We start from the raw sequence: 27,898 nt of genomic DNA, 5'->3' as shown, positions 1-27,898 counted from the left end.
GCAAGCGCTTCTCGCCCCCTCCGTCTGACCTTCAAGAGTTCAAAGAAGCACACAAAAAGTGGGTGATCGAAAAAGTTGATCTCATTATGCGCGCAGCTACTGGTCCATGGAGCGTGTTCAAGACGAGAAACAAAAGCGCGTTGCTCTTCTTCAGGCTTCGTCATTGTCATCCCTAGAGGGAATTAGGAGCCATCTGGCCCAGGGCATGCTTGGCTGAGCGCAACGCTTGCGCAGGCGCGGATCAGGGCTCAGAGATGAAGGTAAACTCTCCGAACCAGGTGCCGTCGACGGTGTGTGCGCCTGCCGAAGCCGAGTCGGACTTGTAGCTCTCTGGCAGGGTCAAGTTGAGCTTCGCGGGCAGGAAGGACTATAACGTTGGATGGGGGAAAGGGGCCGGACGAAAGCAGCACGACGCGCGCGTGCCAAGTTTGGCGTGTCAATATCGGCAAAGAAAGCGGCACGCTCTTTGTCTCCTTTGCACACTCACCTGCCAGATGTAGGGCTTTGTTCCTGCGACGTAGTTGACCACTTTGCGAACCATGGCCGGCATCTCACCCAACACGTCCACCCGCTCAATCAATCCCTTCCCGGCCGAAATATCCGCAGTCAAATCGGCGCGCACCTTTTCGCTCTGCGACTTGCCAGCAACGAGCAGCGGACCATCCCACACAAAGTGCAGCTGCTCGGGGATGGTGTAGCCCGTCTCTGCATCGTGCTTCACTTTTTGATGTTCCACCTGCGTATCGCTGTTGCCAGGCGCTGCGGTCTTGCCGTGACGCGTCCCAGCAGTCACCGCCACCAGCTCATCCCCAACGCTGATGCTGCCAATGGTCACTGTGCGTGTCTCTCTGGTCCTGTTCGGCTGACCTCCTTGCTGTGAGATTTGGGAGCCCGACTTTGGCGTGCCGCTGCCCACCGGTCCTCCATAATCGCTCGTCGTTGTAAACTCCATGGATATAGCAGCTACTCCTGCCAGATCTTCGCTCTGGAAATTTGCAAAGTTCCACCTGGACGCGACCAGGTTGGGTCGCATACCTTGAATGGCGTGAATGAACATACCTTGACCCTTTGCGTCGATCGCTTGACCCTTGATGAGGAGGTGGCCCGTGGTGGAAGTTCTGGGCCAGAAGCGATGGATGACGTAGCCATCAGGATTGGCAGTGTTGGAACCGAAAAAGCTCTTTCCTCCCTCCGGTCCAGCACCCAATTTCCAACCGGCGTGCTTGGCGCTCTTTGTAAAAGTGTAGCTCAGTTGCACCTCTGCGTCCATATTCGCTTCGATCGTGTAGCTCTCCGTTCCATCCGCCGTGCCATTGTGAATGACGCTGAATTGCTCCCCTTTGCAGCTGCGCTTATCGTGCTGCTTGCTCTTGTCTCGACCCGTTCCTTGAGGTGCCGGCGTCTCGAATTTGGAGACGGAAGCCGACTTCCAAATCTTTTGACCCGTCTTTGGGTTGAAGTACTTGAAAGTGACTTGGATCTGCGGGTACCACAGACTGACAGCGCAAAGAGCGAGCGAGCAGAGACGTTTTAGGCTGCTTCTGCCTTTGTCACAGACCATCAAAAGCCAGATCCACTCACCCAATGGCGCTGTGGATGATCTGACTGGTAGCAAAAGCACCATCGTCCAGGATGGTGTACCATACCTGCGTCTCGGTGGTGAAGCCACCAGCGCAGGTCCATTCCAAGTCTGATTTCTCTAACGGAGCAAAGAGTGCATTCTGGGGAGTGTCAGAGACGGCCTTGAAGTTGGGTTGACTGTCCGTTGCGGATGTGTCTGCTCCCGAGCTGCGTGGCGCGGCGAGCGAGAGAGATGGTGGGGGGGGAGGGGGGGGGGGGGGCGATGAGAGAGCAGCTAGAGAGATCAGCGAGTATGTATGGAGGAAGGAATTGCTAGCTACTCACAGCCATGAGCCCCAGCCGGACATGATGTAGCGATGAGATGAAGAGGTAGTTGGCAGATGGGCAATGCGCTCGAACGAGGCTACAAAGAATTAAGAGAGTCGCTCGTTCGCTCCGATGACGAGGTGATCGCAGTGATCGGTGGATGGAGGATCGGTCGGGGGAGGGGAGGGTGTGGACTACGGGAGAGGATGTTGTCCCAGCCTGGCGGCGATTCCGGAATGTGGGTCGGATGACTGGGATGAAAGAGAATGGAAAGAATGATGAAGTCGGGCAGAACAAGCTTGACCTTTGCTTCCTCTTTCTCGTGTGTGAGGGAGTATGTGAGATGATGGAAAGAAACAGAGACAGACGCGAGCATACATGCAGCAATGTGAATGAAGCCGCTAAGCGCAAACTAGCACGAGCGGCGGCAAGCAAGCTGATGCTCAGCAGCTGTGCAAGCCACGCATGTACGGTACGGTCTAGATGTCAATCACAATTCACATTTTGACTGCTGCTGCTGCTTACCGCAAGCGCAGGCGCGGCAAGCGACCGCTTTAGCCGCGCAAGCAGCAGAGCTCCATTAATCGACCAAAGCGCGTCCGTGCGCGGAACAACTCCTCAGGCGCTCGTGATTGCATGCACGGCGGCCGCTTACCACGCACGCACGCATGGGTGAGAACACCACCCCATTCAAATTGAATCCTTGGGGAGGAACATCCATTCAACACATCCGCTTCGAAGGCCGTCTCCCCTCCACCTCGTACTGCGCTCGTTCAGTCAGGAAAAATTTGCATTTGTTACATTGCTTCACACTCTGTCTACCGACTGTCTAGAATGTTTGCTCTTGCTCATCGCAGCGTACAAATTCCCGCCATCCTGAGCACGAGGCGCACCGTCCGCACTGCCACTTTCCCTTTCGTACGCGCGATGCGCAAATTCTTCTCTTAGCGAGCGCACCAAATCTATCAAGTCCTCGATGGCTTTCGCGCTCGTCTGATGATGTATCACGATGCGCGCTGCTCCCAATCGAATAGGCTTTGGCAGTTGCGCAGCGCGTTCTTGCAGCTCTTGCAACGAGAAGCCAAGGTGGGCAGTATCGATGAACAACTGAGAAATGTCGGGAGAGGGTACAGATACGACAAGAGGGAGGCTCAGCCATCTTTTGACGTTTCCCCGTGTTCCCGTTCCTTGCCACAACAAAAGCAATTCCGCTCACCATGCACGTTTCAGGTCTACCGACGATCGCCACGCCAAGCTTTTCCAGCTCGTCCGCAGCGAATCTGGCCAGCTGGTGCGTCGCTCTGAGCTTGGGAAAGTGTTCCGATAGACCTGTGCGCGCAGCAGCAGCCAAGGATCCGCTCTGTCGAATGCCCGCTCCGAAGAGTTTTCTAAAGTGGCGCGCTTTGCGTATGAATGGGGCGGTACCGACCAGCACGCTGACGCATGGTCCGTCGGAGGGGTGGCGGTGGAAGAGTTGTAATGAGCCAGGGGTTCGGTTCGCAAGCAGTCCGGCAGTCGGCAGCTGCTTTGATGATGGCCGACACTCACGTTCCTACTGGCGCACCGATGCCCTTGCTGAGACACATGCTGACAGAGTCAAAAGGTCGACAGAGCTCCTCGATGGATTTGCCAGTCTCTGCAGCTACGTTCCACAATCTAGCTCCATCGCAGTGAAGCTTGATGTCGTGTTCAGCCGCACCTTTTGCGATGCGGATGATCTCCTCTTGAGGAAAGATGCGACCATGCAGCGTGTTTTCCAGACATATCAAACGCGTAGGAGCAGAGTGAACATCGTCTCCCAAGACCAGATTGGGAAGGATATCGTCTTGCCAGGTCAAGTGATGATCGTTGCGCGGCTGGACGCATTCGACCAGCGCTCCGCTGTGGAATGCTACGCCTCCCGCTTCGTATCGCTGAATGTGAGCCAGACGGTCGCAGAGCACCGAGTAGGGTGGTTGTTGCAGGTGCGTGCGGATGGCCAGCTGATTGGAAAGGGTGCCGGAAACGACGAACAGAGCAGCTTCTTTGCCTGCCAACGCTGCCATCTCCGCTTCGAAGCTCGTCGTCGTTTCATCCTCCTGCGAGCGGCATGCAGGGTAGCATGTCAGCATACAAGGTTTGCGAGAACCCGTGCCTAGACGAGGTTCGTGGAGAGGGTGCGACGCTTACCAGGTACACATCATCTCCTCGACTTGCTCTTTGCATGGCTTGGAACATGGAATCCGTGGGCACAGTGAGCGTGTCGCTCCTCAGATCTCTCGAAATGGTGGCAAGCTTTGCCTCATTATCGGGCAATTCCTGGCGACGCGGATGGATTGCTGGGAACACCAACGAAGGTCCGAGCGTAGGGCTGGGTGCTGCGGGTGCTCGAATGACGGTCATGCTGTGTAGTGATCGGAGTCGAGGTCTGAAGAGCGTTGGTGCTGGGTGCGAGAAGCTTCGAGGCAGAGAGGCGAGGCGGGTCGAGAGAGCTGGCATGCTTTGTAGCTTTGGGCATGTCAGTGTGGATCAATACCCTCAGTGAGAAGATCTGATCTCGCAGCTCGTGAAGATCAGGAGGACATGCATCGCCGAGAGGGTCAGCATTCATGAGGTCAAATATATGTGCGGTTGCACAGATGAACGGCAAAACGCCCAAGTCATTCCGTTCGCGCTCCACTCGTGACTCGTGCTGAATCAAATAACAACTTCATTTTTGTCACGGTATTCGATCGTGATTTCACCCACCGCGCGCGCGCGGCTCCGGACATGATGCCGCGGATTATCTCTCCGGGCCCCGGGCGGCCCCGCTACGAAACGATCACGATCGAGCATCACGAATCACGAATCAAGTGTCGCGATCGTGATCAATGTCAAGACATCCATCCAATCAAGAATGGTGAGATTCAGCACCGACATCAATAAGGCTTCGCCAATCAAGTTCAATTACATGGCTCTCATCGCGAAAGGTGTGATTGCGAGTGCTTCAGGATGAGTCAACAACAACACACCCTGCCTGCTGAGCGTGCACACGCCAGGAGTCGCGCGTGTGAGCATTCATTCAAGGTGCGCAGCGCGTGGAGATCGTGAGATGGATGCGTGAGGCTGAGGTGTCGACTCTGACTGCCATGGTGCTGCATTGCACCACCCCGGGCCATTTCGCCCCTCTTCTCACCCAACACCATCGCCTCGTTTGATCCGACTTGGGCGACATGTAAGGCAACTGATCGTCGCTGTATTCATCTGGTGGTCAAGATTAAAAATTGGCTTTTAATTGCTCATTCCAGATTGTGTCTTGGTGAGGATGGGCTTTGAGTTGTTGTATTTGGTGAGTGTGGAACCTCCATACAGTGCAACTGAGGGGCGCAAGTAGGATGTTGTGAAGCCCCATTCAGGATTCGAGTGTGACCAGGATCGATGACAACACTTCTCGTAATATTTCTATCATCCGAGCCCTCGCCCGATTCCGGCGCACCGAGGCCTCGCTAGGTCCAGCAACAGCTTGCTGAGTGTGGATGGCATCCTATTTCTGTGTTTTGATAGCTAGCCTCGCCCTTATATATGGCTCACAGCATCCATCCACCCATCCAGGTCTCCATACTCGTGAGTGCTTAGCTGTAGGTTACGTCTCACGCTGTTCAAGTAGGCGTTCAGATTCGTGATTGTATTGCGTGACGCAGGGTTGACTGCGGCGCGGTAGCATCGAATGTCTCGACTCGTGACTCTTGCGCGATGTCGCGCACGGATGCAGCGAAGCGAAGTTGTGCTTGGCGTACGCTGTGCTGTGAGCTGCTGTGCTTTGCTGTGCTGCGTGCGTGCGTGCTGCTTGCTTAATTGCGCTCGACGCTCCCTCGCTCGCTCGATCGCCGGCTGACTCTGCTGCACGTCTTTCATGCGCACAGGCAGCGCATATCATGCAGCTACCGTACCGTACCAGCACCGGTACGGTACCGGTCGGTGCAGCAGGAGGGCATGCACAAGCTATATAGCTTTGCCATGCCCGGCGCAGCACCGAATCAAGTTTTGATGAGTCGAGTCGCGAGTCGAGTGTGTGAGAGCGAGGGTGCACGGCTCTCCGCCGCCCGTGCATCGCGCGAGCTATATGATGTAGCAATCAAGCATCGACCACCACGCGAACGAACGACGTCAGCCATCATCCCACCGGTCCTCGGTCTTTTGCATTCGATCGTGATCTCCGCACCCGAACGTCAGACCCACTGTGACTCAGCACTCGGTTTGTCCGAGCGAGCTGTAGCAGATCGCGGTGTGGCTGCTCGAGCTGCTTTGCTTTGCTTTGCAGTCGCAAGCTCGATCCTTCCTCGAATCTCTCCCTTTCGATTGCCCTGCCTACAGACGCGCGTCTAGAGTCACGAACGAGTACAGTCACACTCGCAGTACAAGACGGTCATCTGCCCTGCCTGCACCTCGTCGCAGCACTTCCGCGACGCTTTGCGTTCAGGCTCGCCGACCAGCCGATTCTCATGCACACTCCCTCGTCTGCGCATTCCACGACATCCTTCCCAGAGCTTTGCAAATAGCTCGAAGCATACTCGCCATACTACTGCTATCGGCAACATCGTCAGCGTCGGCAGCAGCTAATCATCAGTTGCAGGTAGTCGGCACGAGGACAAGGGTGTCTGCGCAACGCCTTGGCGCCGCGTTTCGGGCACACATCGCCTGCTGCTGAACAGAACTCTTTTGATCTGCAGTTGCCGGGGCTGAGCATCGATTGGTGCCCGAGCTGCCCAGATCACAATCAATCACTGGCTAGGCGGCCGGCGGGGGCTCCTTTGCTCGAGCTGGCTGATCGAATGCTATAGCTAGTCGGGGTTGCTGCATGCCCTTCCCATTGCCGTAGCCTCGGGTCACCGTAGTCTAATCGCGCTCACTACCTCTCACGCAATGCTGCAAGGCGATTCATCGCCCAGCACCGCGGCCGTCCAGCGCGGCGGTGCGGACGGGCAAGATGGAGGAGCTGGTTCGGCAAACACCATCAGCATCAACGAAGCGCATCGATCACAATCAACGTTGACATCCTCCCAATCGCACTCAGCAAAATCTACCAACACCGCCAGCAGTAGCAACGCTTTCAGCTCTGCTCTTCACGACTCGCCAGGCTCTTCATCCTTGTCCCAAGCTTCTTCTCGTCTCTACGCTCCTCGTCGCAATCACACCATCTCCTCGCCGGGGAGAAGAGCACTCAATTCTAGACGACTGGCCCAGCATTTCGAAGAGCCCGAAGCGTCCGCTTCGTCACCTTTCTCTCAAGAAGACGCCGAGCCTGCTACTCCTACAAGTCCCGGAACGAATAGTCTCAAAGCTATCATGGGCGACGCTGATGACGATCATGACTGGGAGCGTATGATCAGAAATAATGCGCCCTTGGCAGACGATGTGAGTACAGCGCACCTTGAGCTCAAGGGAGGCTGCAGCCAGGAGGTGATCGGCAGACAAGCATGCACGAGTGCGGAGCTTACATATTGTTACGCCTGCGTCTTCACAGCCGTCTCCGGCTGTCGGAGAGCGGTTCGAAGGGCGATCACTGGGACCATCGCACTTGAGAACAGGATCGAGCAGCCTGGCAGGTCTAGGCGACCTGTCCAGCTCCTCTTCAGGCGCTGGCGGCGTTCGACGCCACCAATCGCTCAACCATGCGCCAGGGCACCGCTTGCACCATCATCGACTGCAAGCACGCGCTTCCGATCTTTTCGCTCCTGGCAGCGCATCCACCAGCTTTGGTCAGGCGATGCCCATTCGAGCAGGTACGCCAGGAACGGGCAGCAGCGGTTCGCACAGCGCCACCAGCAGTCCCATCGCCCCGGGTGGTCCCGCAACTCCTTGGACGCAGCCCTTGAGTCCGGGAGGTAGTCGATTCGCTGGTAGATTCTCACCTAGAGCGAATCCGGATGAGCCTGCGAGCTCAGGGGGACAGCATGCTGCAGGTGCTGCTCGTTCCAGCTCTCCCTTGGCAGCGGCCATGGCTGTTGCGGAAGATGCTCGAGGTCCAACGGCTTTGAGCTCCAGCTTGATGGACGCCCATGCTAGGCTCAGCAGGCTTAGCATCGATCCTGCGGCCACGACTTTGCAGCCGGTGCGCGAGAGCTCGACAGACTCGGCGGCAACGCCCAAGAATGCAGATGCGCCCCATTCCGCTCGCTCAGCAAAACGCTTGCCCAGCCTTATCACCAATCGAGATGCCCTCGCCCGTGCCGCTGTCGGAACCGAGGGCCCACCGCCTGGCGCAAGTCAGACACTTGCTGGACCAGTCAGCGCTGCTGCGTACGTTCCGCCCATCGGACATGGTCATGCCCGAACGCAGAGCTCGGACTCGCCAGCTCTCTTTGCTCCTGCTAGAGGCCTTGGTCCCTCGGCACCTGCAAAGGCTGAGGAGCATCACGCGACGGGGGCCAGCGCGTCAGCCAGAGCTGCGGCGCTCAGCGGTCCCTTTACAGCCATGCCAGCTCCTGGGGCTGGCAGCTCCAGAAACGAGTGGGACTCGCCTCTGCAGCCGACGCCCGGAAATGGACAGGCTTGGCACGCTGATCGCGGATTCGCCGGCATGGGCGGACCTGCAGGTGCTGATTTTAAGAAGGCGTTTGGCCCTGGTACGGCAGGCTGGCCATTCCAGCCTACACAAGGAGCTCAAGGTCCCCCTTCGCAGTGGGGTCTGGGTCTGACGCCAGCGGCATTTGCTGGTCCTGAGAGTCCCGCAGCTCAGACCAATGCTCAGACGTTGGCGCTTAGCATGGCGCTTGCACAACAACAAGCACGAACAAACGCCTTGTTTGCAGGTCTTTCCTCTCCAGGCTCTGTAGGCATCAATACCCTCAGCAACGTGCTTGGAGCTGCTAATGGCTCTTCTCAGCAGGCAGACTTGGCAGCTCTCCTCGCTGCGCAGCAGAATGCCTCCGGACTACCACCTCACACCGCTCCGAGCTTTGCGCATGTCGGCTTCAACTCCCACGCTGGACGACCTCAGGCCTTCAGTCCGAACCAGCCGCAGCTCCTAGGCTCCGGCATTCGGGGCTCGTCGATGACGCCATCTCAGACCGCGCTCGCACCTCCACCGGCTTTGAGTCCTGAAGTGCAGAGGCTCATCGCATCGAGAGGTTTCAACCCTGCCAATTTCGACCTGGAACCTGCCAACGCGCGCTGGTTCGTCATCAAGTCCTTCACAGAGGATGATGTGCAGCGCTCTCTCAAGTACGAGATTTGGGCTAGCACGGAAAAGGGAAATGCAAGGTTGGACAAAGCGTGGAGAGAGTCTGCACATTTGGGCCCGCTCTATTTGTTCTTCTCTGTGAATGCTAGCGGACATTTTAACGGCATGGCGCAGATGCTCACACCTTTGGATTAGTGAGTTTGTGGCCCCCGCGCGCGCGCGCGTTCTGAAAAGGCAGGGAAGCCTCGCTGATGCTAATATCCACAACGACAGCTCTACAAGCTCCAATGTCTGGGCTCAGGAAGGCAAATGGAAAGGGACATTCAAAGTCAGATGGATCTACGTCAAAGATGTACCCAATAGTCAACTACGGCACATACGATTGACCAGTAAGTCATGTATTGCAATTGACGCAAGCTTTCCGAGCTCGAGCTCACTTTACGCCTTCATGTTCAGATACGCCCGAGAACAAACCCATCACCCAGTCGAGAGACACGCAAGAGCTTCCTGTAGCTGCTGGCAAGGAACTGATACGCATCATGCACGGCTACTCTGCTCGAACGACTTTGCTGCAAGATTGGGCTTTCTACGAGGCTCAGCAGGAGAGTCAACGGCAGGTCAAGCAGCAGCCAGATCAGCAGATTGCAAGCGCATCGCAAGGCAACCATGGTGGTCCCCTAGATCTGTCCGCTTCGAAGTCCTCTTCCTCTGCGCCTGGCCACCAAAATCTCAGTCAGTCGCAGGCTTTTCAGAGACAGCCACCATCTCAATATCCGCCAGCTCGTCATCCGCCGCCCAGAGCTATAGCTAGTCCATCGCCGCGCCCCGGACAGCAGCAGTAGCAGCCCAGCCAAGCTCTCTCGCCGGTCCCTCATCCTGCCCAGTCACCTCAGCTAGGCGCACAAAGTGCGCCAGGCGCTCCCTGGGGTTTGGACAGAACGCAAACAAACGATTTGACGAGCTTTTTGCTCGCGCCTAGCACTTCCCCCCTCACCCACATCCTCGACGGGCTTTCTGTGAAAGGCTCGTGACGGCGTGGTCAAGCTTGTCTGTTCGCTCTTCCCCTCACATGCTCGCTCCTTCTTAGGCTTTATCGTCCACGCTGACCATCCATGTAATGTAGTTGTAAGAGCAATTGCTTATTTGAACATCTCGCGCCTCTTTTCTGCTGGTGGACCGACCACGAAGACCCGCCGCCATGAGCAGCCGGCTGTTACTCGCGGCTCGCGCAAACGCGTCGCGTCATCAAAGCTGCGCAGTAGGGTGCGGGCGGCCTAGCAAGCAGCAGCAGCTGCTGAATTGAGCGGGCTTCCATGTGCGCCTTAAACGTCCGCATGCATCTGCAAGGGGGCCCTTAGAGCCCTCACCTTTTCGTTTGCTTACCGAGCAAGCGCAGAATTAGGCACACACCTGGATCAAATCGAGAGATGAGTGATCCTTGCTTGCTTTTCCTCTGCTACGCGCAGATTGCACGATGCGAACACGAGAGAGAAGAGGCGCTTGCATGTTTTTTAGGAGAAAGGGCGAAAAACAAACAGCTGAAAGGATCATCCAGGCACCGCGAGGTACGGTATGGTATGTGGGGAACGACTTGACTGTATAGACTCAATGACTCTCATTGTCATGCCCTTTTCCTTTTTTTGCCTTTTTATTTCTTTTTCTTTTTTTTCTCTTTTCAAAGCGCTGCGATGCGCCCCTATTAAGGTTCTTTTGGGGGCTAGGCTTCTTGCCTCGAACATACAGTGTGAATTACAATTACCTCCTAATTGCTCGTGATGGACAGCCCCCGCGCCATGCCACATCGACTCGAAGCGTTGTGGAACGTAGCATTTGCCTTGGTGGGCCTGTAGGCCATGTTCGGGCTAGTCGGACGCACCCTTTGCGATGCCCCTAGAGCTGGAATTGGCGGCGATTCGAGCTCAACGGTAGAGTCCCAGACGAGGTCTAGCCTGACCTTGGCAGCCGAGGGGAAAGGGAGTCTATAGGGAGTCCGCGATGCTCGATCGACAGTCACCAAGTCGTGAAAGGCTCGCGTTCCAAGCCACTTCATGCTACGCTAGTCACGAGTGGCGGTTGAGCTTAGAATGTGTGCGCGCTATACACTTTGACTTACGAGTACGTACAGAAGCGAGTACCTGTCTGTGCCTGCGATCTTCGCGTCTGGGTACACATCAGTCGCCGGCTGCTGCATGGCGTGTCGTTCGCCCCTTTTGGATCCTGCCTATAGCGAGCAGAGCAAGGGGCAGCAGCGATTACAAGCTGACCAAGCTTGCAAGCTTGCTAGATGCTCTCGTCCGAACCTATCAATCAGTCAGTCAATCAATCAGCCCCGACGATCCGCTACTGTAGAAGCCTCTCGCTCAAAGGCTTTTGCTGAATCGCTGACTCGACTGCTCAAGCGGCGCAATCGTAGCGTGAGAGAAGACATGCAGTCGCGCGGGCAGCACTAAAAGATGCACGGGGTTCAAGGCTGCATGGGCGCTAAGCAGACGGCAGCTATACACTCAGGCTGCATGTGCACTTTGCTCAGCTGCTGGGCTGTGCAGGGATCAAGCCCAGCCGGCTCGCAGACACGGTCGAGCTTCTTCTTATATTCAAGAGCAAAGCTCGCCGACGGAAAGGAGCAACGTCATCCTGGTCAGGTCCGACGTGAAGCGACCCAAATGTGCAAAGACGTTTGGGTAGCGGTGAATGATTGTCATTGCGCCGGGCCGAGCTCACTTGTGCCGGCTCGTGTGCTGGGAGTCCGGATAGAGAATTTGCCTCCCCTCCCACCCCCACCCCACACACGCGCATTTGGTGGTGCGTGGAAGCATCTCACACTACTGCGCAACTGCAACTTGCTTTTCTCTAGCGATCAGCAGGAAGCAAGCGCGACAAAGCAAGAAGTGCACAAACAGAAGAAAGTCACGAGTATACAGTGACGAACTAGCATATGCTGCATGATTGAACGGCGGCTTGTATAGTTCTACCAGCATGCACCCATCAGCGCTTCGCAGCTCGCTCGCGATCGTGACTGCTGCACATCCATTCGAGTTGCAGCCGCGCCGGCACGCTTTCCTAATTGTACAGTCACGAAGTGAAATCTGAGACATTGGCTCACCGCATCCGTCATGATCGACCTCCTCTTGCTCCTCGACGTCGCCTATGGACGGCCTAGGCAAGCACCAAGCGAGCTAGAGAGGGTAGAGAGGTGCAAGGGATCTATCTGGTAGCTTGCGGGTCAGCTCGAGGAGAGAGAGCCTTTGACTGATCCAGTGATCGGGTGCGATCGACCGACTCACGACGAAATTTGATGGAGAAAGGTTCCCCTTATCGGGCTTGCCACGGCTCAGAGCTCGGTCATAAGTTTCTCCTTTCCCATGGCAATCAAGTGATGAGTGGCAAAAGGCCTTTGATGCTAGACCTCCGACGGCCCGGGCCAACGTTCTTTGCCCCCCTTTGCCCGGACTCTCATCAGCTATATCCACAGCGCGCGCGCATGCCCAAGTGCACCTGCGCAACCCGTCTGCGAGGGGTCAGGGCAAGCGGAGTGCAAACAAGAGCTTTGTTTGGGCTCGTGACGCCGGTTGCCACCCTGCTGGTCGGGAAACTTCATCGAATCGCGATGAATTCTCATCGGGGCTCCATCGGAGTCCGCAGTCAAGAGTCGCATCTGGCTGCAGGCAAATGTTTCGTCAAAAGTCAAATGATGATTCAAGCTTTCAGAGGACGAGCTTGCTGATTTGGAGGCAGGCCTGATGAGAGCAGGTTTTAGCACTCATGAAACCGCTTGGAACGGCGCGCATCGACCCCACGATTTCAAATACAACATTCCTAGAAGCTTCTCTTACGCACATGCAAGAGCAGCGAGCAGGATCCGCTAGCCCCGCACGCGGCCAAGGGTCGCTATATAGGTCGCAAAGCGTGTTCAAGTCGAGGTGATTTTTTCTGATTGTGCTCGCCGCACCCACGTCGTGTCGGTCTCAGATAGCCGCGGAGTCAAGAATTGTTGATCACTCAGTCAGTCAGTCATTTGGAAGACTGTTCGTACACTCAGACTGCTCGGAGGCGCGCGGGTGTTCATCTCGCTTTCGCGTCTATATCTTATATACAGACGGCAGCGCAGACACAATCTGCGTCGATTCCTTTCAACCTTTGCACGCGGCTGCTGGCGTTGAGTCGACGTGAGAACTTGTCTGAGTTGGATCGTGATGGAGAAGCGCCTAGCTTTGAGACCGTGCGAACATTGCAATCGCATGCGGTTTTGGATCACGCGCCCATAGCGAGCTCGAACAGAAAATTGCCGCTGCTGCTGCTGCAACAACTGCGCTGGCAGGCAGTCTCTATAGCGGCTGGCCCAAGTACGTGCACACGCGGCTGCTGATTGACTCGCTCTGCTTACGCACGCAGCAGATCTAACAGCGTTGATGAAGAAGCTTTCGCGTGTGTGTGCATGTGCGCCATGCCTGCAGGCTGGAGGTGCGTCGGTCGTTCCCGCGCCAAGGCCTCTTGCATGTCAAGTGCATTTGCATTTGCATTTGCTGGAGACGTTATTGTCGAGGAGCATCACTCTTCTGACACTCACACGCGCACGGATGAGCGCAGACACGCATCGATTGCTGCTGCCCCATGGTCAAGCAATGCGCTCAAGGAGGACAGAGTCAAATTTGAGGCAGTTAGCATATGGCGCGATCCTACCTCATTCACACCCAAGATCGGGGTTCCCTTGCTGGGAATGGTTCCAAGAATGTGAGCTGTAAATGTCCCGTCGCTGTTTCGATCACGAGGGCAAGCGACTTTGGCTTCAGAGATCGATCTCACAAGCGCAGCTGCTGTTGTGTGCGTGGGTGCATGGGGCTGCGTGCGGCTCCGCGGTAACGACTGCCAGCAAATGGCCTTCGCTCGCAGCAGCATGAAGGGTACGAAGGACGCGTTCCAAAGGCCTACTCCGCCGAAACTGAGACTCGACGATTCACTTCCCGACCTGCAGCGGCAAGCGAACGCACGCGTCGTGCCTTGTGCTGCTGCTGATGCTGCTGCTCCTCCAATGCTGCTCATGATTGACGCGCCGAGGCCAGGTGTTGGTTCCACCGCTCGAGGAGGAGTTTCCCATTGACTGACAGATTACCCGGCCGTGGCTCTTGTCCGCCGTCGCGTCGCTTCCCGTCTTTGCCCCTTTTGCGCGAAGTCGGCACCCTGACCAGCACAACAGACTTGGCGCGAGTGGTGTGTGTGCGCGCACGATCAACTTTATGTACAGCAAGCAGCAGCGTTAGGTGCATCTGTCTGGCCGCGTCTGTCGCCCTTTGAATGCGCTGCAATATGTCAGGGCAGACTAGCTCGTACACATGCATACACACTGCTGTCGCTCTCACGCACAAATGCCACTTCGGGAAATGTGAGAAGGGGGCGAAAGAGACCAAAGGCACATCAGCGTACGTTCTGCCTTTCTCGAGGACAAGCTAGCACACGCAGCCCCGGGCGGGCCGAGAGGAGTAACGAGTCCAGACTCAAGAGCGATGGAGCCGGACGGTGAGCCAGCGATGCAGCGAGAATGCTCCTGATGTGCTGGGCGTTCGTCCGTTCGGCTTCGAATGAGGAAACTGCAGAGGTGTCCATTCTGTATATGCTGGCAGGCGGCTGCGCCAATCTGAGTCAGGCAGTGATTTGGTCCATCATGTGCTGCTTGCTTGCTGATCTAGCTTATTGTTGCTGGCCACATCAGCACGAAGAGATTGCGCGATCTGCTGGAGCGGAGAGTGAATGCTGCCAATTGCTGCTGCTGTTCAGCAGCTGCAGCAGCAGAAGATCGCGCGCGGGAAGCCAAAGGGACGGAGCGCGGCGATCTCAACCCGAGAGACAAGTTGAGGCAGCGGCGGGCGCGGGAGTGAAGCCTTGGATGAGACACGCCCGAGCTTGCTATCGAGGCAGCAGGTGTGCATGTAATTAAGTTACACGAATTTGCGATGAGCACCTGCCACAGCTTTGGCCGGGACGGGCTACATGGCATCAGCAGGATCGAGCAATTCGTTCATCTGCTGCAGCGCCTTTCAAAGCGCAGGAGCAGAGGCAGAGAGGCATTGAGTAGAGGTGAATCCGCGCATCACTGCCGGCGCTTTGAGTGTTTCGGATTACGGCACGATGAGTGCTGGATGTGAAGCGGGACGCATGAGGCACACGCACTCCTTGCTGTGCGCGGGCAGTCGTGAGTCACCCTCTACTCACCACTGAAGAGTGTGCGTGCTGTGGCATGCAGCATGGGGATGGGCTGATTCGATCAAGCTGAGATGTAGAGCTCACCGCGATTTGATGATGAGTGGGGTGAAAGCTTGCGATGGCGCGAGTTCACGAGTGCAATCTGCAAATCGCCGCGCGCTTGCGCATCTCTCACGCTCATCGTTTAATCCCCCCCACATCGTTGGTGCCTCTCCCTTCGCACACACCAACCTTCAACTGCTCCCTCGCGTCGTTATCAATCCACCGCTATCATCCTCTTCCTCCCTTTCATCCTCCCACATTGCTCTTCGCCCTCGACCAAGTGCCAATTTCGTCCCCAACAGGTTGCTAGCAGCGTCGCTCTCGAGCATCTTTATCGCGTACCCATCAGCGTATCGACAAACAGACCTGCCAGCTCGCACCGCACCGCACCGCACCGCACCATGGCAGTCCTCAGCATCTCCACCCCTCCGACCTCACCGCGAAGCACACCGCGAGCAGTCAAGGCAGAGCTCAGCGGGCAGAACCCCCAATCACCTCGCTCACCTCTGCGTCGCGCTCTGTCTGTCGCCCTGTTCCGCAGCAGCTTCAGCGCCGGTCGCGATGCGCCGTCCGCATTCTCCGCCTCTTACGAAGGAGCATCACCACAATCGGCGAGTAGAGCCGAGCGGAGCGATAGTCCCAAGAGACCTTTCAGGCGCATCTCGCTCTCGCGACCCTCCACTGCTCAATCAGGCGGCGACAGCAGTCGCCTGGCAGTCTTGAATCGTTCGCGACGTAGCATGTCCGTCAACGCGCCCAACGCGCCAGCAGGAAGCAGCAGCGGCGCGTCCTCACCTGCGCCGGCAGGCTCGGCATCCCCGGCTTCATGCAGCACCGAGGCCTCACTGCTCACACCGTCCACGACCACGAGTGGCTTCTCTCTCGGCACGCCTCGCGCCATCACTCGAGCCCGTCGTCTCTCACAAAGCATTCAGCATAGGCTTTCACAAGGCAGTGCATGCAGCACTGATCAGATTGTCTGCAAGCTCGAAGAGAGTTACCAGCCTAATGCGGTGCCCCAACATGCCACGGCGAAGCCCGCCAATGGGGAGCGCAGGCGCATGTCCACCTTCACGGCGTTCTTTCCAGATGTCGCCGCCGCTGCAATGAGCAGAGGATCCAGCCTCAACACGGAACGGGGTCAGCAGCCCAGGTCCAGCATCGACACTACCACGCGCCGCCGTTTGATCCGTCGATCGAGCGATGAGAGCTTTCAATGTCGCGGTCTGGAAGCTGACGACAGCGATAGCTCGATGAGCTGCCAGTCCTTCCCGATGAGCGATCATGACAAGATGAATGCGGGGCTAGGCATGTTTGAAGCCACTCCCAAGCGCAACCCGGTTTTGATCGCACCAAGCGCAACGGAGCGGATGAGTCATTTCACCCGTGACGCTCAGCAATCGCTGGAGGAGAGCGAGATGACTGCGAGCAAGGCATCTTCCACAGCGTTCCTGCCCGGCTTGCTGGGGCTACGACGTAAATCAGGTGCGACGACGGGCTCGGCAAGGACCTCTTTGATGCGCGCACCTCTTGCGGAGGCGGACACGAACATCCCAGTGCGCCCACGTCGACCCGATTCTTTCTACTTCATCTCGCCGTCGCCCAGCTCGATTTCAAGCTTTACACACGAGCCAATGCTCGATGACGATGATAGCCCTGAGGATGAAGCGATGGACACTGATGAGGAAGTCGACTCTGCCGCTTTGGCCAGCGAGCAGAATCCCTGGTCACCTACCTGCCTCCCCACTCCACCCTCCTCCATCCGTCTACGTTTGGCCTTCTCGCAAGAGCCAGCGAGCCCGTCGCGTCGTAGCAGCGCTGGGGGTCTTTCACCAGCATCCCTCAAAGACGTCTTCATCGGAAACGCGGCATCAGCTTTGGAACTCAAAGAGCTGATCTCTGAGCGAATCTCGACCGCTCAAGGCTTCCTGCTTTCACCCCGTCAGCTGAGCCTGAGCGTCGAGTTGCCTTACGTTGGCGCCGCGGCCAATGTCCTGCAAACCCAGTCTGGTTCAGCATCTGCCCTCGGACTCGATCTCGATCAAAGCACTTGCAATTCTCATATGGTAGCGGAGGCGAATCGCAAAGAGCTGGACAATGACGACTTGCTTTATCAACAAGGTCTTGTCGACGACGATACGGTTCTCGTCCGCGTGCGACCAATCTATTCGCAATTCATCTGAGGCGCTCAGAAGTCGCTCTCACAATTGCGAGAACTCCCTCTCGGTCCCGCTCCGCCGTCCAAATTCTATACCCTTCGTGCGGCACCTCATTTCGCACTCTGACCTGCTTCGTGTTTCCCCTTTCAAACTCGTAATTAAAACACCATCCGCTGCACAATTACCTTTGTTACCCGCATCGCATTCACGTCACCCTCGATCTATCGATCTACATGCACTTTGGGTATTCAAAGCAATAACGAGACCTGTCCAACCAATCCTGCCCGACGTCGGCTCTATGCACCGAAGTCCATAACCGCATGGATCGCATTCGCATTCGCATTGCGTTTTTTGTTGAGTCTCGCTGAAAGGCGCAGTGAAGGACGAGTGAGGCGCTCTAGCTTGCGTATGTGCGGCTAACTCCAGATGGGACTTCGACATTCAAGATAGCCAATGCTCCACGCTGGCGAGAAGGATTGGCGCTGCGAGGACGGAAGACATTTGGTGGACATTTGAAGAGCGAGCATGATCGAGTCGCAAGTCTTGCGGCGGTGCACGACGCTTTCGACTGCCGACGGTTGACTCCAGCTTCTTTCCTGACCAATCTCGTGGGAGGCGTTGGTCTGAGCACTTGGATCCCTCGAGGGAAGCAGGCGGTATAGGATTTTGGCCGTCGTTAAACGAAGGTCTGGCGCGTCGCCGTTGCTGCAAACTTCGAGCGGTGCTTGCTTGATCAAAGCTATGTCGATATCGTGAGAGAGCGAAATCGAACAGGGTGCTAGAAAGAGCCAGAGGATCGCTCGCGGTAATCTATCTTCTTGGCTCTCTAGCACAAAGCGTCTACCGCCATGCATCTGCGAAAGCCGGTACAACTCGCTTGCTGCGATGACTGGTGCTAGCGACGGGGTGAGACGATTGCCGAGCATCGGTCGGAGCGCCGCCTTGGACAGACGGACAGATGCAGCGCTGAGATCAGGCTGCACGTCGCTTTGACTTTGTCCAGGTGCAAGCTTGTCGAGATTATGAACAGCATGGCCAAGCACTTGACCGCAAGTGGCACACGTCGCTCGCCACGGATATAGCTGCGAAGGTCGAGTTCGACTGACGAGTCAGTAAGTGCATCATTACACATCGATCGATTTTGTGGCTCCCGTGAGTGACCTTCGCTGCTGACTGCTCTGCGGCAGCGAGGTGTATTGAAAGGGCATCCTTCATCTTGGACCCATTGGTATCAGCTGGTGCAACAGAGCTGTAGCCCTGCGCCTGAACGACCTGCATCGAACCAATGTGCGAGCCGAGAGCCGCCTTTCAACTCTCGCAGTGGCATCGCACTCCCACCGTTCAGCCAGCTTTGACGCGTCCCAAGACACCGCGGCAAGGACGGTGGAAGCCCGCAACTACCAGCTCGTGGAGAAGCCGCGATCACGGCTCTGCGCATCGTCGAGGCCGATCACGTCGATGGTAGGTCGACGCCAGCCTTCTTTTGGTCCGACTATCTGAGACAATTTTCGAGGACCACAAACTCGCCTCACTCACCTCTCCGCTTCCCGTGTGATCTCGAGGCCGGCGATCAGTGATCACACTACCCTCCTGTACAGCTGATCCTGGCCAAGCAATGATGTCTTCCGCAACCCAGGCGCACTGCTGCGGGATCGTGCGGCCCGCAACCATACCTTCTCGGCCTCGTGTGACGCTCACATTGAGCAGCTGATCCTCGTGACACATCCAGGAATCGATGAGCTCCTCCCAATGCTGTGATGGCAGTGCCCTGTATTGAGACGTACCAGGGGCGTTGATGACGACCGCTCCGCACGCGTCACATGCGAACCGCGATGGCTGGATTGTCGTCAACTTCTCAGCTCCCAATGGCGCATTGATCTCAGCATGCTCGCTGAAAATTTCGTGCACCAGACTACCACACTGCTCGATTGGCTTGCTGCGCAATTTGATCTGATAATGGTCGCCGTCTCGCCGCACGGAGCCGCTTTGAGGATGCAATGCTGCAGTTGGCAGACAACATCTGGTGGACGTGGTCTCGGGGCCTGCAACGAAAGAGACGTTGACGAACTGCGCAAAAACGCCCTCTCCATCGGCTGCATCTGCTGCCATTGTGTGATATGACAAAATATCTGCCGTCTCGATTGAAGTCCCTTCTTGCTGGTCCTCGTGGAAGGCGTAGAGAGATATCACACCAAGCTGCTTCTGATGCTCAGCAAAGAACCTCAGTCTGTGACCTCCAGACCCACGCAAGAATTTTGCGGGCCCCGCAAGGCTATCAGCAGGCTGTTGACCAGCGAGTGCAGTAGACGGTGTCAACTCACCCGAAGCAGGTGGAATTGCGGCAGTGGGGGATGCCAGAAGCTGACTCGGCTCTGCATCAGTGCTAGATGATCCTGACGCTTCGCCGTCGGCGCTGACTGCAGACTGGGTCCAGCCTCCGAAAGCAGCCGCTTGCCCCACAGTGGGCTGGCCGTCGGGTCTGCTGCCCGGAGCAGTCGTGGCAATTGAGCTCGCGTGACCTATCGTCAGAGTGCCCGAATCAGAGGTGCTATCCGTAGCGGAGGGTGCTACAGTCGGCGATGGCATCACACCTATCCTTCCCTTGAAAGTAACAGAGCGGGGTGAGGAAAGATCCGACCCCTGACGTGAGGTCGGAGAGGAGAGGCGTGGCGGTCTAGGACCTCTGCGCAAAGGCGCGTCTTGATCAGGCATGCGCGAACGAGAGCCAGACAGCATGGCAAAGAGATTGTCGTCCTCGTCGTCATCTAGCTGGGCAGCTACACCGCTGGCAGATTTTGGACGTGACATCGTTGCCTCGCTCTGCGATCAATCCAAAGCGCTAGCATAAGCACACCACGGTTGCGTGTGCTCCTCACAATCATCGACTCGCACTCACCAGTCCCATCTTTGCAAGCTTGTCTGGCTTCGATGCGCGGATTCGAGGTCTCATTTCTGCGCGCTGATCGTGGTAGGCCATCTCCTTGGCCATCTGAATGTCGTCAAACAATGGTAGCAGCTCTTCCCTCGCTGGCACTTCCCGCTCCGAGGAGCTTGTAAGATCCAAAAGTGCAGGTCGCGGCGATGACTCTCGCGCTTTACCCTTGAAAGACGCAGCGGACCTGAGGTTTTGAAATTTTGATCCCACGCTGAATCGGCGACCGAGACTCTTGTTCTGCTGACTCGGGGCAATAGGAGGCAATGCCATCTTGCTAGGCGATGATGAGGAGGGAGAGGGCTCCAGGGGGCTGTCAGTGGGTGAGGTCGCAGCGGTTGTCGGTGTACGAGGCGTCGGCAGGCTTGCTCTTTGGTCTTCCATTCGGCCGCTTCGTCCGAGACGATCGACCAGCTCTTGCAGATTGACCTCCCGCAATTGTCGAGCAGAGTCTCCCAGGCTAGCGCGCTGATCGCTCAATTGAGGCACAGCATGATACAATCGATCGATGCTGCTCTGAACCATGCGAAGATCCTGGCTGGTGCGCGCCGTATATGCCGAGGTGTCTGGAGTCGAGAGAGCTCGAGCCTTTGCTGCTGTAGCTTCAGTCTCATGCGCAGCAGACTTCTCATCCTCATAGGTCGACTTCTCGTCACGGGAAGACTGCGTGCCCGGCATGTACGCTGGCAACCCGCTGAGACTCATTGGCAAAGATCCGGAAGAGCTCACAGCTTCCCCAATGCGCTGCTTCCAGTGCTCTGACTCTCCATGTCCCACTGTAGAGGTCTCGCGACTCGCGCCTTCAGCCACAGATCCTCCTTTCTCGCTGTATTGCGGCGGCTGAGGGCTCTTCACGCTTGCGATCGTGGGCGCAGTTGTATTCTCGCTTGTGACTGAAGCAGGACGTGGAGAATGCTGGCCTTTGAGACCTTCTCCAGTCCCATGAGATAAGTTGCTTACCGCGCGAAGACCATGTCGCGGTGTCGTTGGATACACTTCGTCCGTTGATCCAAGCACTGGACTTTCGCCAATCGAGGAAGTGCTTGCCCCTCGGCTGCGTGTGCGTAGAGGTGACAAGGGCGAATCCAGAGAGCATCGCGCGGCCGGATGGAGGCTGCGCCTAGCTGCGACGAGTTCTCGCGTGATGCCAAGTAGATGGGAGAGCTGACTCCAGCTGGCCAAAGCTTCCTTGTCCTCATACATCGAAGATGCTGAACCAGAGCTTTGCCCAGCAGAGCGCAGCCCCGAAGACTCTCCGCTGCTCGCAGTGCGGAGCTGAGGCGAGTGGTGCATTGGGGAGGCGGCAAAAACACCAGGTGAAGTGTTCGGAGGTGTGGGTAGAGAGAACGGAGTGGGCTTGTGTTCGTATTGGTTGGGTGAAAAAGGTGCACTGGGATTGCACTTTGAGGCCAAATTGGACATGAGTGCCTGCAATTGCGCATATACATCTGCCTCGCGCGCGGGAGCCTCTGCGAAGGGGTCGCGCAATTCTTCCCTGCTAGCGCTTGGACTAGAATGCATAGTGACGCTGCCCGGCCCTTGACTGCTATCGCGTCGCCAACTGGAAGAGTGAGATCGGCTCATCGAGGAAGGAGGTCGTATCAAAGACGCAGATGAGATTGCGCTTTCGATGCTGCCGTTTCTGGACTCCGCAATGCCAGTAGCATTCGGGGATCGAACGTTGTTAAGGCTGCTCAGCAAGGCACCAAGTGCAGTCGCCAAGTTGACGTCATCTTGCAAAGAAGATGTAGAAGCGCTTGCCTCGTCTGATTGGGGCAGCTGGTCCAGCTGAGAATTGAGCCTCGCTAGCAAGGCAGTAAGGGAGTCTTCTTGATTGTTGGTAGGACCGGCCGAGCGCCGCACGGAGACAGCTTGAAGGGAGTCTAGAATGCCATGTAGGGCCGCAGGAGACGCGCTTTGCGCTGGAGGATCCGTGGAGCTCGCGGAGCCCAGCATCGATGAAACAAGGTCCTGAAGAGCTGCAATTGCAGCGCCTTGGACCGCCGACAGGGTGCCACCCAGATCGATCTAGCAGGTATGCAGAGGGCGGTGGCAGTGGAAGGTGTCCCTGCGTTGTGAGCCATCACTCGTGGGAAGCTCGCACGCGCAATCACAGCAGCGACTGCTCAGACAGAGACCCTGGCTCACCTTGACTTGTTGAGGTCCAAGCACCTCTGAAGCCTCGTCCTCATCGCACAGTTCCTCCAAGACTTCCTCCTCTTCATCGTTTCCAAGGACTTCTTCGGCTTCTGCCTGACCCGTGGACTCTAATTGCACGCGCTGGTGCTGAGATTGCTGCAGAGACGTTGGCAAATGAACATCTTCTGGCTCGTGGGTTGGGACAGATGGGAGGATGAACGCATCATAGCCTGTGCGCACAATGGTGGGCGAGGCTGGAAGCGATCCTTGCGAGAGAGGACTGGAAGTACTTGGGCTGTTAGAGCCAGAAGCAGTGTTGATGGTGTTTGTGAGATCTCGTGGGTATGGCCGAGGCCTCTCCTGCTCCAAGGTGGCCATTCTGCGTAGCGGCTAACTGGGGCGTTCTACGTCGTTGCAAGAGGTTGGAGCTAGTGCAACTAGGTGAGTGCTTGCGTCCGCTTTGATCTCACCACCCTGATGACAGTGTCTGCACCAGTGTGGGTGCTCGACTGGGAGCTATGAGATGATCCACTCTGCTCGAAGCTGAAGCGTGAGAATGATGGTTGGGCGCAAGTGGGTTTCGACCGCCCTTTTGGCCTTGAAGCCAGCTGAGGCCCCCTCGCCTGCTGCGACTGACGTAGGGATGTATATAGCAGCGGCTACTCGATTGAAGCAAGAGCCCTGGCGCAAACACTGAAACGGACCGCGTTTTTGCGCCTAGTGCGACATGGCCCGCCGCTCAGGAACGCGGGGATCCGGCAGAAAAACCGTGGCTGAACACCGTGGCCGAGGTCGAGCACCAAGGAAGAGCAGAATGCCAAGGAGGTGTGTGTCACGGAATAGGGGCCTACTCCGCTTTGGTTCAGGGCGGTATGAGCGTTCTGCGCGTATCGGTATGGCGTGGATGATGAAGTTGCGAGTATAGGAAAGTAGAAGGTGCGGATTGCGAAAGTCATGTGCACTTGGATGCATTCGTGAATCGTGAATGGACTGCCTCACGATTTGGATGCTGTGAAATTGAGCGAGGAACGATCGAGCAGCAGGGCAGCAGGGCAGCGCTGCGACAGCAGCATGCAGCAAGCTCGCAGCCGGCGTGCTGCTGATGCTCATCCTGAATCATACAGTGTGAGTATTACTATATTTATTCACATTCACGATTTGTGATATCGTTGCGACGCACCCCGTCGCCGCACCCATTAGCATGCACGCGGGAGGACTCGAGCTCTTTCGCTGCATCGATCAAAATCAAGCCCGACTGCACGAGCGCGATGCGTTAAGTTCGAGCAGCGCACGGGCTCACAGCACAACAAAGCGTGGAGTGCATTATGCATGCATGCATCAGGCAGTCCGCCGGTCCAGCTTCATTGCACCTATTGAATCCACAGCAATAATCAAATGTAAGTGCCGCGCCGCCTAGCTGGCATATATGTTTCGGAAGACCTCTGTGTGCGGTGCATGCTGGGGCGAGGAAACAACCAGATCAGCTGCTGCTGTATATGGAGCAAGCTGTTGCTGCTTCTGCTCATTGGTTTCAACTGCGCCTCAGAACGTCTCAGCGAGCTGTGCGCGCCGATCGAGTGAGTCACCTTATTTGTGCTCGCATCTCATAACTCGATCAAGACTCAAATCTCCGCGTGACTGCTGCACTTCGGGGTGCGGTACTTCAGCAGAGCATTCAGCTGCTCCCCGTTTCAGCTGTTCGCGCACGTATACTTTTACCTGCTGCATGGTTGGCCGCTGCATGCTGGCTGCATTGAAAATTTGTGGTCCCATATAATCGAATACTGTTTATGCGTATTAGTAATAACTTCTGACGATTCACATTCTGATTTGATTTGGGGTTCCATGCAGCTTGTCCGCCGAGAGTTGAGACCTCGAACTGTGTCGCCTACCTGTGTGCGAGAAGCAGCAACGCAGCAAATAGCCTTTGCGCAGGAACGCCACAGGAGTTTGTGCTTGAGTGCGCATGCAGGCCTTGTATGACCATATACAACTTTCAATGACCATCAGGGATCGGTCTATCGAATTAGCTAGGGCTTAAATCCAAGCCTCAGAGCAAGGCGTGGAGACACAGGACAGGGCGCGCACGAGTCGTCTGCGATGCGGCTTGTTCGTGATTGAGCTTGGCCGGGCGGGCGGCCATGTAGACGCGCGCGGCTTGATATCATTCACTTGGCACAGTCCCTTCATAATTGCTGCTGGAGCAGAATTCACACTCGCCGTGCAGCATCAGTGCTGCCTAGCTTCAGCTCGCCGTAGAGATCAGGAGAGCGGTGGATCAATCTCTCGAGCGACCGGCACCAGCAACGCGCGTATTTGATGAACAATCGTGAGTGTGAACTTTATCATGTAGCACCCTTGCTGACAGATGCGGGTGGACAAGAATGCCATATATAGTCATGTATAGCGTGGTGCAACAGCCAGCTGCTGGGCACGCTTGCGTGAATTTGTTTGCCGGCCGCGACCGGTGTTGCTTTCCTGTTCCACGCGTCGGGGACTCACGCTCGTGACTTGCGCCGTTCACGCGCGGCAGGAGACCTTCATCGCTTGACCCTTGAACATCACTTCCCTTGCGAGACTGCTACTCGTGACTTAGACTGTGCCAGACAACGTCTTGCCCCCTTCAAGACTTCGTACAAAGCCAGGCGTCCTTGACTCGCGGTCAGGCTAATCTTGCAGCCGAGCTCGGTATGGCAGCATGGGCAAAGATCTATCACGAAAGCGAAGGAAATTTCGTCACAATGACGATGCGCCAAATCCCAACGACTCTTCAGACGATGGTCGTGCTCACTCGCCCGACGCCGACGTCCCTGCCTACGCAGGAGACCGAGACTCTGGTGTTCGCAGACGCACGATAGCAGAACAAGCTCGCCTCTCACCCTCGAGAGGCGTAGAGAGAGGAAGTATATGGGCTGTGCGGAAATCTCAAAGTCCTCGCCGCGATCATGATTCAGACAGTGACGGAGAAAGTGAAGAGGAGCATCGTGACGTCTTTCATCTGGATGTGCCTTATGTGGCCGACGATGCAGAAGCCATACCAACGACTGAGACCCACCCCGCCACTCTGCAGGAGGACGACAAACCACCTCTGAACGAAGAAGAGGCGGCAGAGTTGCAAGACCTGGAAGAAGAGGAAGTCGTAGAGTACTTGCGTCAGAAGCGCGAAAAGATTCGATTGGATCGGATAAGGCAAATCGAAGAGCGCGATGCGAGGGAGCAGGCGGAGCGTGCTGCGGCGAAGGAAGCCAGGGAGCAAGCAGAGAAAGAGAAATGGAAGGTGAGCTGCTCGTGTGACGAGAAAGGCATCGTGGAGTATTTGAGCATGTGCTGCTGTCCGCCATGGTGCGGGTACGCTACACTATACATCTCAGAAAGGGCCATGTATGCGCCATGATCGGACACAGATGCCAGAATAGCACGACTAAGGCAAATATGTCCTGAGAGGCTCGTCTGCGTGCGTTGTATCTGGATCATCCGAGCGATTTCCGTAGTGTCAAAGCTGGTAGAGCGGTGCTGGATGACGCGTGAGCTAGCTTGACGACTGCTGACCTTCTCTGCTCAGCGTGCTGATCAGATTCCCGTGTTCTCCTTATCCCAACAGCTCACAGAAGCACAGTTAGCGCTGATGCGACGCACAGCAGCAGCGATCAGATCCTCATCCACGCCATCCGTATTGGAGATGCGCATCCTAGCTAATCACGGGGGCGATCATCGTTTCTCCTTTTTGAGAAGGGGAGAAGAAAAAAGGTGGGGAGTGGAGTGGGAGAGGCTGTTGCGTGGAGAGAACGTGCAGCTTCCTGCATCCACTCCGCAAGCATCGCTACTCTCTGGGTATGACAGCGAGAGCGGTAGCGATGCTGGGCGTACCGATGAAGGTCATGAAGTGCAATTGACAGCAAATCGTGCCGTCGAGCGCAAAGCTGATGCACATTCAGGCAGCGGGAAACAGGCGTCCATACCCGCACAAGCAAGCGAGATGTCACAGGAGCCGCAAGAGGAACCCAAGCAGGAAGCCGAGCCAGCAGACGCGGCCCAGAGTTCTGCAACGTCCGGACGAGAGATCCTTCGCGCCGAAAGATCAGGGACGCAGAAAGCTTCAAGGCTGGCAAAGGCAAGAGCGTGGGCGCTGCAACATCGGGCACAGACGGAAAGTGCAAAGGAATCTGTGGGCAACGACGCCCCAGCAGAAAAGGCGCAACTAGCCGAGATAGGGGACGGTGTCAACGATTGATGCTTGAGTTGGGAAAGCGGTGATCTACAAGTGTGGATAATGGTCCACTCGGGCCGAGGAGCAATACAAGCTTCCGAGCAACACGAGCTTCCATCACTGGCAGCCATGTCTACCGTACGTGAGGCGCAACCCCATCTCCATGCTGGTGCATCAGGGAGACACAAAGCCGGGCGGGGCTGTGGCTCGAGGGTATATGGAAGCTTTGTCGTTCTTGCCGGGCGAGCCCGATGATGCTTGGATGCCTGCTTGCCTTCCGCGTGATGTCTATGGAATGCAACAGGGTCGTGATGCGCCTGTCAGCTAAGCGAGGCGTTCCGACTTACGACTACGAAAGCGTCTTTCCCCTACATGGCACTCACGCGCAAAGCGCCTATGCTGGCATCGACGACGGGCCTGACCCACCCACGATCCGTCTTGACAGAAGTCGAGCTCAGACCCAGCAAGGCGCTATTCACATACACGCTTTCGAAGCGTCCTCGAGGCACTCGGTAGAGCTCGTGGGCGATCGTCAAGTGCTTGTACCTGCCCTGCTTCATGCCTTCGTCCCACCACTTGATGGCGCCACCGTGAGCCGAAGCGCGGGTCCAGCGGTCAAGCTTACCGTAGTCTGAGGGAGGGAGAGCGCTACGATAAGACGAGCCTCCAAAGCGTGGGCAAGAAGGTCGCACCCACCAGTGAAGTAGAAGACTGTCATGAGCGTAATGTTCGAGGAGCGTTCGGTCTCATTGAAGCTGCTAGCCTTCTCAGCATTGCCGCCGCCGCCCGCCGTCAACGCGCCACCAAACGTCCCTGGAGAGCCCCGCCTAGCCGCGCCATAGACTCTCCCTGCGCTGGACGCCCCCACACTTATTCCTTGTGATTGGTAGACACAACACCGATCTTACCTTGGGTCCCGCTCACGTGCCCCCATACTGCGCGTCTTGACAGGTTCCAGGGATCCTGTGCATGCCAAATGGTTTCTGTAGTCCCAAATTGCTCCTGTACCTCCCATGGGCAGAATGCTGGTGCTCGGCCACCAACTATAGGGGCCAGTATAGTCATTGTAGGCGTAGCAAGTCCAATTCCTGATCGTACCGGCTAACGTGCAATAAGGATCTAGCAGTGATCTCTCTGTTGCAAATACTATCTTATTCTGTTCTGTCTGCTAGCCTGAGTCAAGAGCCCCTCTC

General features: G+C 56.6%; 12 protein-coding genes across 12 annotated transcripts; 4 read left to right on the top strand and 8 right to left on the bottom strand.

The window, feature by feature from the left end:
• Window positions 1–63: 63 nt before the first annotated feature.
• On the bottom strand, window positions 64–2,232 carry IE81DRAFT_322257 (oxidative stress survival, Svf1-like protein). The gene is made up of 4 exons (XM_025513574.1): window positions 1,906–2,232; window positions 1,582–1,788; window positions 488–1,496; window positions 64–367 (listed from the first exon to the last, which is right to left on the bottom strand). The coding sequence occupies exons 1-4, from the start codon at window positions 1,926–1,928 to the stop codon at window positions 242–244; spliced, it is 1,365 nt and encodes a 454-aa protein (XP_025370759.1). The 5' UTR covers window positions 1,929–2,232; the 3' UTR covers window positions 64–241.
• Window positions 2,233–2,669: 437 nt separating this feature from the next.
• On the bottom strand, window positions 2,670–4,508 carry IE81DRAFT_322256 (hypothetical protein). Its single transcript, XM_025513573.1, has 4 exons — window positions 4,057–4,508; window positions 3,436–3,965; window positions 3,104–3,323; window positions 2,670–2,994 (listed from the first exon to the last, which is right to left on the bottom strand). The coding sequence occupies exons 1-4, from the start codon at window positions 4,363–4,365 to the stop codon at window positions 2,695–2,697; spliced, it is 1,359 nt and encodes a 452-aa protein (XP_025370758.1). The 5' UTR covers window positions 4,366–4,508; the 3' UTR covers window positions 2,670–2,694.
• Window positions 4,509–5,284: 776 nt separating this feature from the next.
• On the bottom strand, window positions 5,285–6,095 carry IE81DRAFT_72025 (hypothetical protein). The gene has a single exon (XM_025517568.1). The coding sequence runs from the start codon at window positions 5,954–5,956 to the stop codon at window positions 5,489–5,491; it is 468 nt and encodes a 155-aa protein (XP_025370757.1). The 5' UTR covers window positions 5,957–6,095; the 3' UTR covers window positions 5,285–5,488.
• A 2,804-nt stretch (window positions 6,096–8,899) lies between these two features.
• IE81DRAFT_288451 (YTH-domain-containing protein) lies at window positions 8,900–9,870 on the top strand (the record flags this gene model as incomplete). Its single annotated transcript, XM_025511763.1, has 3 exons — window positions 8,900–9,222; window positions 9,302–9,417; window positions 9,485–9,870. 3 exons carry the CDS (start codon window positions 8,900–8,902, stop codon window positions 9,868–9,870), a joined length of 825 nt encoding a protein of 274 aa, XP_025370756.1.
• An 826-nt stretch (window positions 9,871–10,696) lies between these two features.
• IE81DRAFT_322254 (hypothetical protein) lies at window positions 10,697–11,125 on the bottom strand. The gene has a single exon (XM_025513572.1). It carries the CDS (start codon window positions 11,076–11,078, stop codon window positions 10,791–10,793), a length of 288 nt encoding a protein of 95 aa, XP_025370755.1. The 5' UTR covers window positions 11,079–11,125; the 3' UTR covers window positions 10,697–10,790.
• Window positions 11,126–13,558: 2,433 nt separating this feature from the next.
• IE81DRAFT_71976 (hypothetical protein) lies at window positions 13,559–14,361 on the bottom strand. Its single transcript, XM_025517564.1, has one exon. The coding sequence runs from the start codon at window positions 14,066–14,068 to the stop codon at window positions 13,592–13,594; it is 477 nt and encodes a 158-aa protein (XP_025370754.1). The 5' UTR covers window positions 14,069–14,361; the 3' UTR covers window positions 13,559–13,591.
• Window positions 14,362–15,314: 953 nt separating this feature from the next.
• On the top strand, window positions 15,315–17,647 carry IE81DRAFT_71984 (hypothetical protein). The gene has a single exon (XM_025517565.1). The coding sequence runs from the start codon at window positions 15,670–15,672 to the stop codon at window positions 17,449–17,451; it is 1,782 nt and encodes a 593-aa protein (XP_025370753.1). The 5' UTR covers window positions 15,315–15,669; the 3' UTR covers window positions 17,452–17,647.
• On the bottom strand, window positions 17,648–18,601 carry IE81DRAFT_71990 (hypothetical protein). The gene has a single exon (XM_025517567.1). The coding sequence runs from the start codon at window positions 18,351–18,353 to the stop codon at window positions 17,844–17,846; it is 510 nt and encodes a 169-aa protein (XP_025370752.1). The 5' UTR covers window positions 18,354–18,601; the 3' UTR covers window positions 17,648–17,843.
• IE81DRAFT_71989 (hypothetical protein) lies at window positions 18,602–23,016 on the bottom strand. Its single transcript, XM_025517566.1, has 3 exons — window positions 22,508–23,016; window positions 20,324–22,387; window positions 18,602–20,247 (listed from the first exon to the last, which is right to left on the bottom strand). Exons 1-3 carry the CDS (start codon window positions 22,874–22,876, stop codon window positions 18,850–18,852), a joined length of 3,831 nt encoding a protein of 1,276 aa, XP_025370751.1. The 5' UTR covers window positions 22,877–23,016; the 3' UTR covers window positions 18,602–18,849.
• Window positions 23,017–24,943: 1,927 nt separating this feature from the next.
• Window positions 24,944–26,180, top strand: IE81DRAFT_71885 (hypothetical protein). The gene is made up of 2 exons (XM_025517561.1): window positions 24,944–25,952; window positions 26,100–26,180. The coding sequence occupies exon 1, from the start codon at window positions 25,197–25,199 to the stop codon at window positions 25,890–25,892; it is 696 nt and encodes a 231-aa protein (XP_025370750.1). The 5' UTR covers window positions 24,944–25,196; the 3' UTR covers window positions 25,893–25,952; window positions 26,100–26,180.
• Window positions 25,944–26,843, top strand: IE81DRAFT_71914 (hypothetical protein). The gene is made up of 2 exons (XM_025517563.1): window positions 25,944–26,022; window positions 26,100–26,843. The coding sequence occupies exon 2, from the start codon at window positions 26,124–26,126 to the stop codon at window positions 26,727–26,729; it is 606 nt and encodes a 201-aa protein (XP_025370749.1). The 5' UTR covers window positions 25,944–26,022; window positions 26,100–26,123; the 3' UTR covers window positions 26,730–26,843.
• A 36-nt stretch (window positions 26,844–26,879) lies between these two features.
• On the bottom strand, window positions 26,880–27,720 carry IE81DRAFT_365638 (hypothetical protein; the record flags this gene model as incomplete). Its single annotated transcript, XM_025516943.1, has 4 exons — window positions 26,880–26,993; window positions 27,089–27,336; window positions 27,402–27,554; window positions 27,630–27,720. The coding sequence occupies 4 exons, from the start codon at window positions 27,718–27,720 to the stop codon at window positions 26,880–26,882; spliced, it is 606 nt and encodes a 201-aa protein (XP_025370748.1).
• Between the last annotated feature and the right edge of the window lie 178 nt (window positions 27,721–27,898).

This window comes from Ceraceosorus guamensis (genome assembly GCF_003144195.1).
Source record: "Ceraceosorus guamensis strain MCA 4658 unplaced genomic scaffold IE81scaffold_18, whole genome shotgun sequence".
Lineage (NCBI taxonomy): Eukaryota > Fungi > Basidiomycota > Exobasidiomycetes > Ceraceosorales > Ceraceosoraceae > Ceraceosorus > Ceraceosorus guamensis.
The sequence above is the reverse complement of the archived record's forward strand: the minus strand, read 5'-3'. Positions and strand labels throughout refer to the sequence as shown.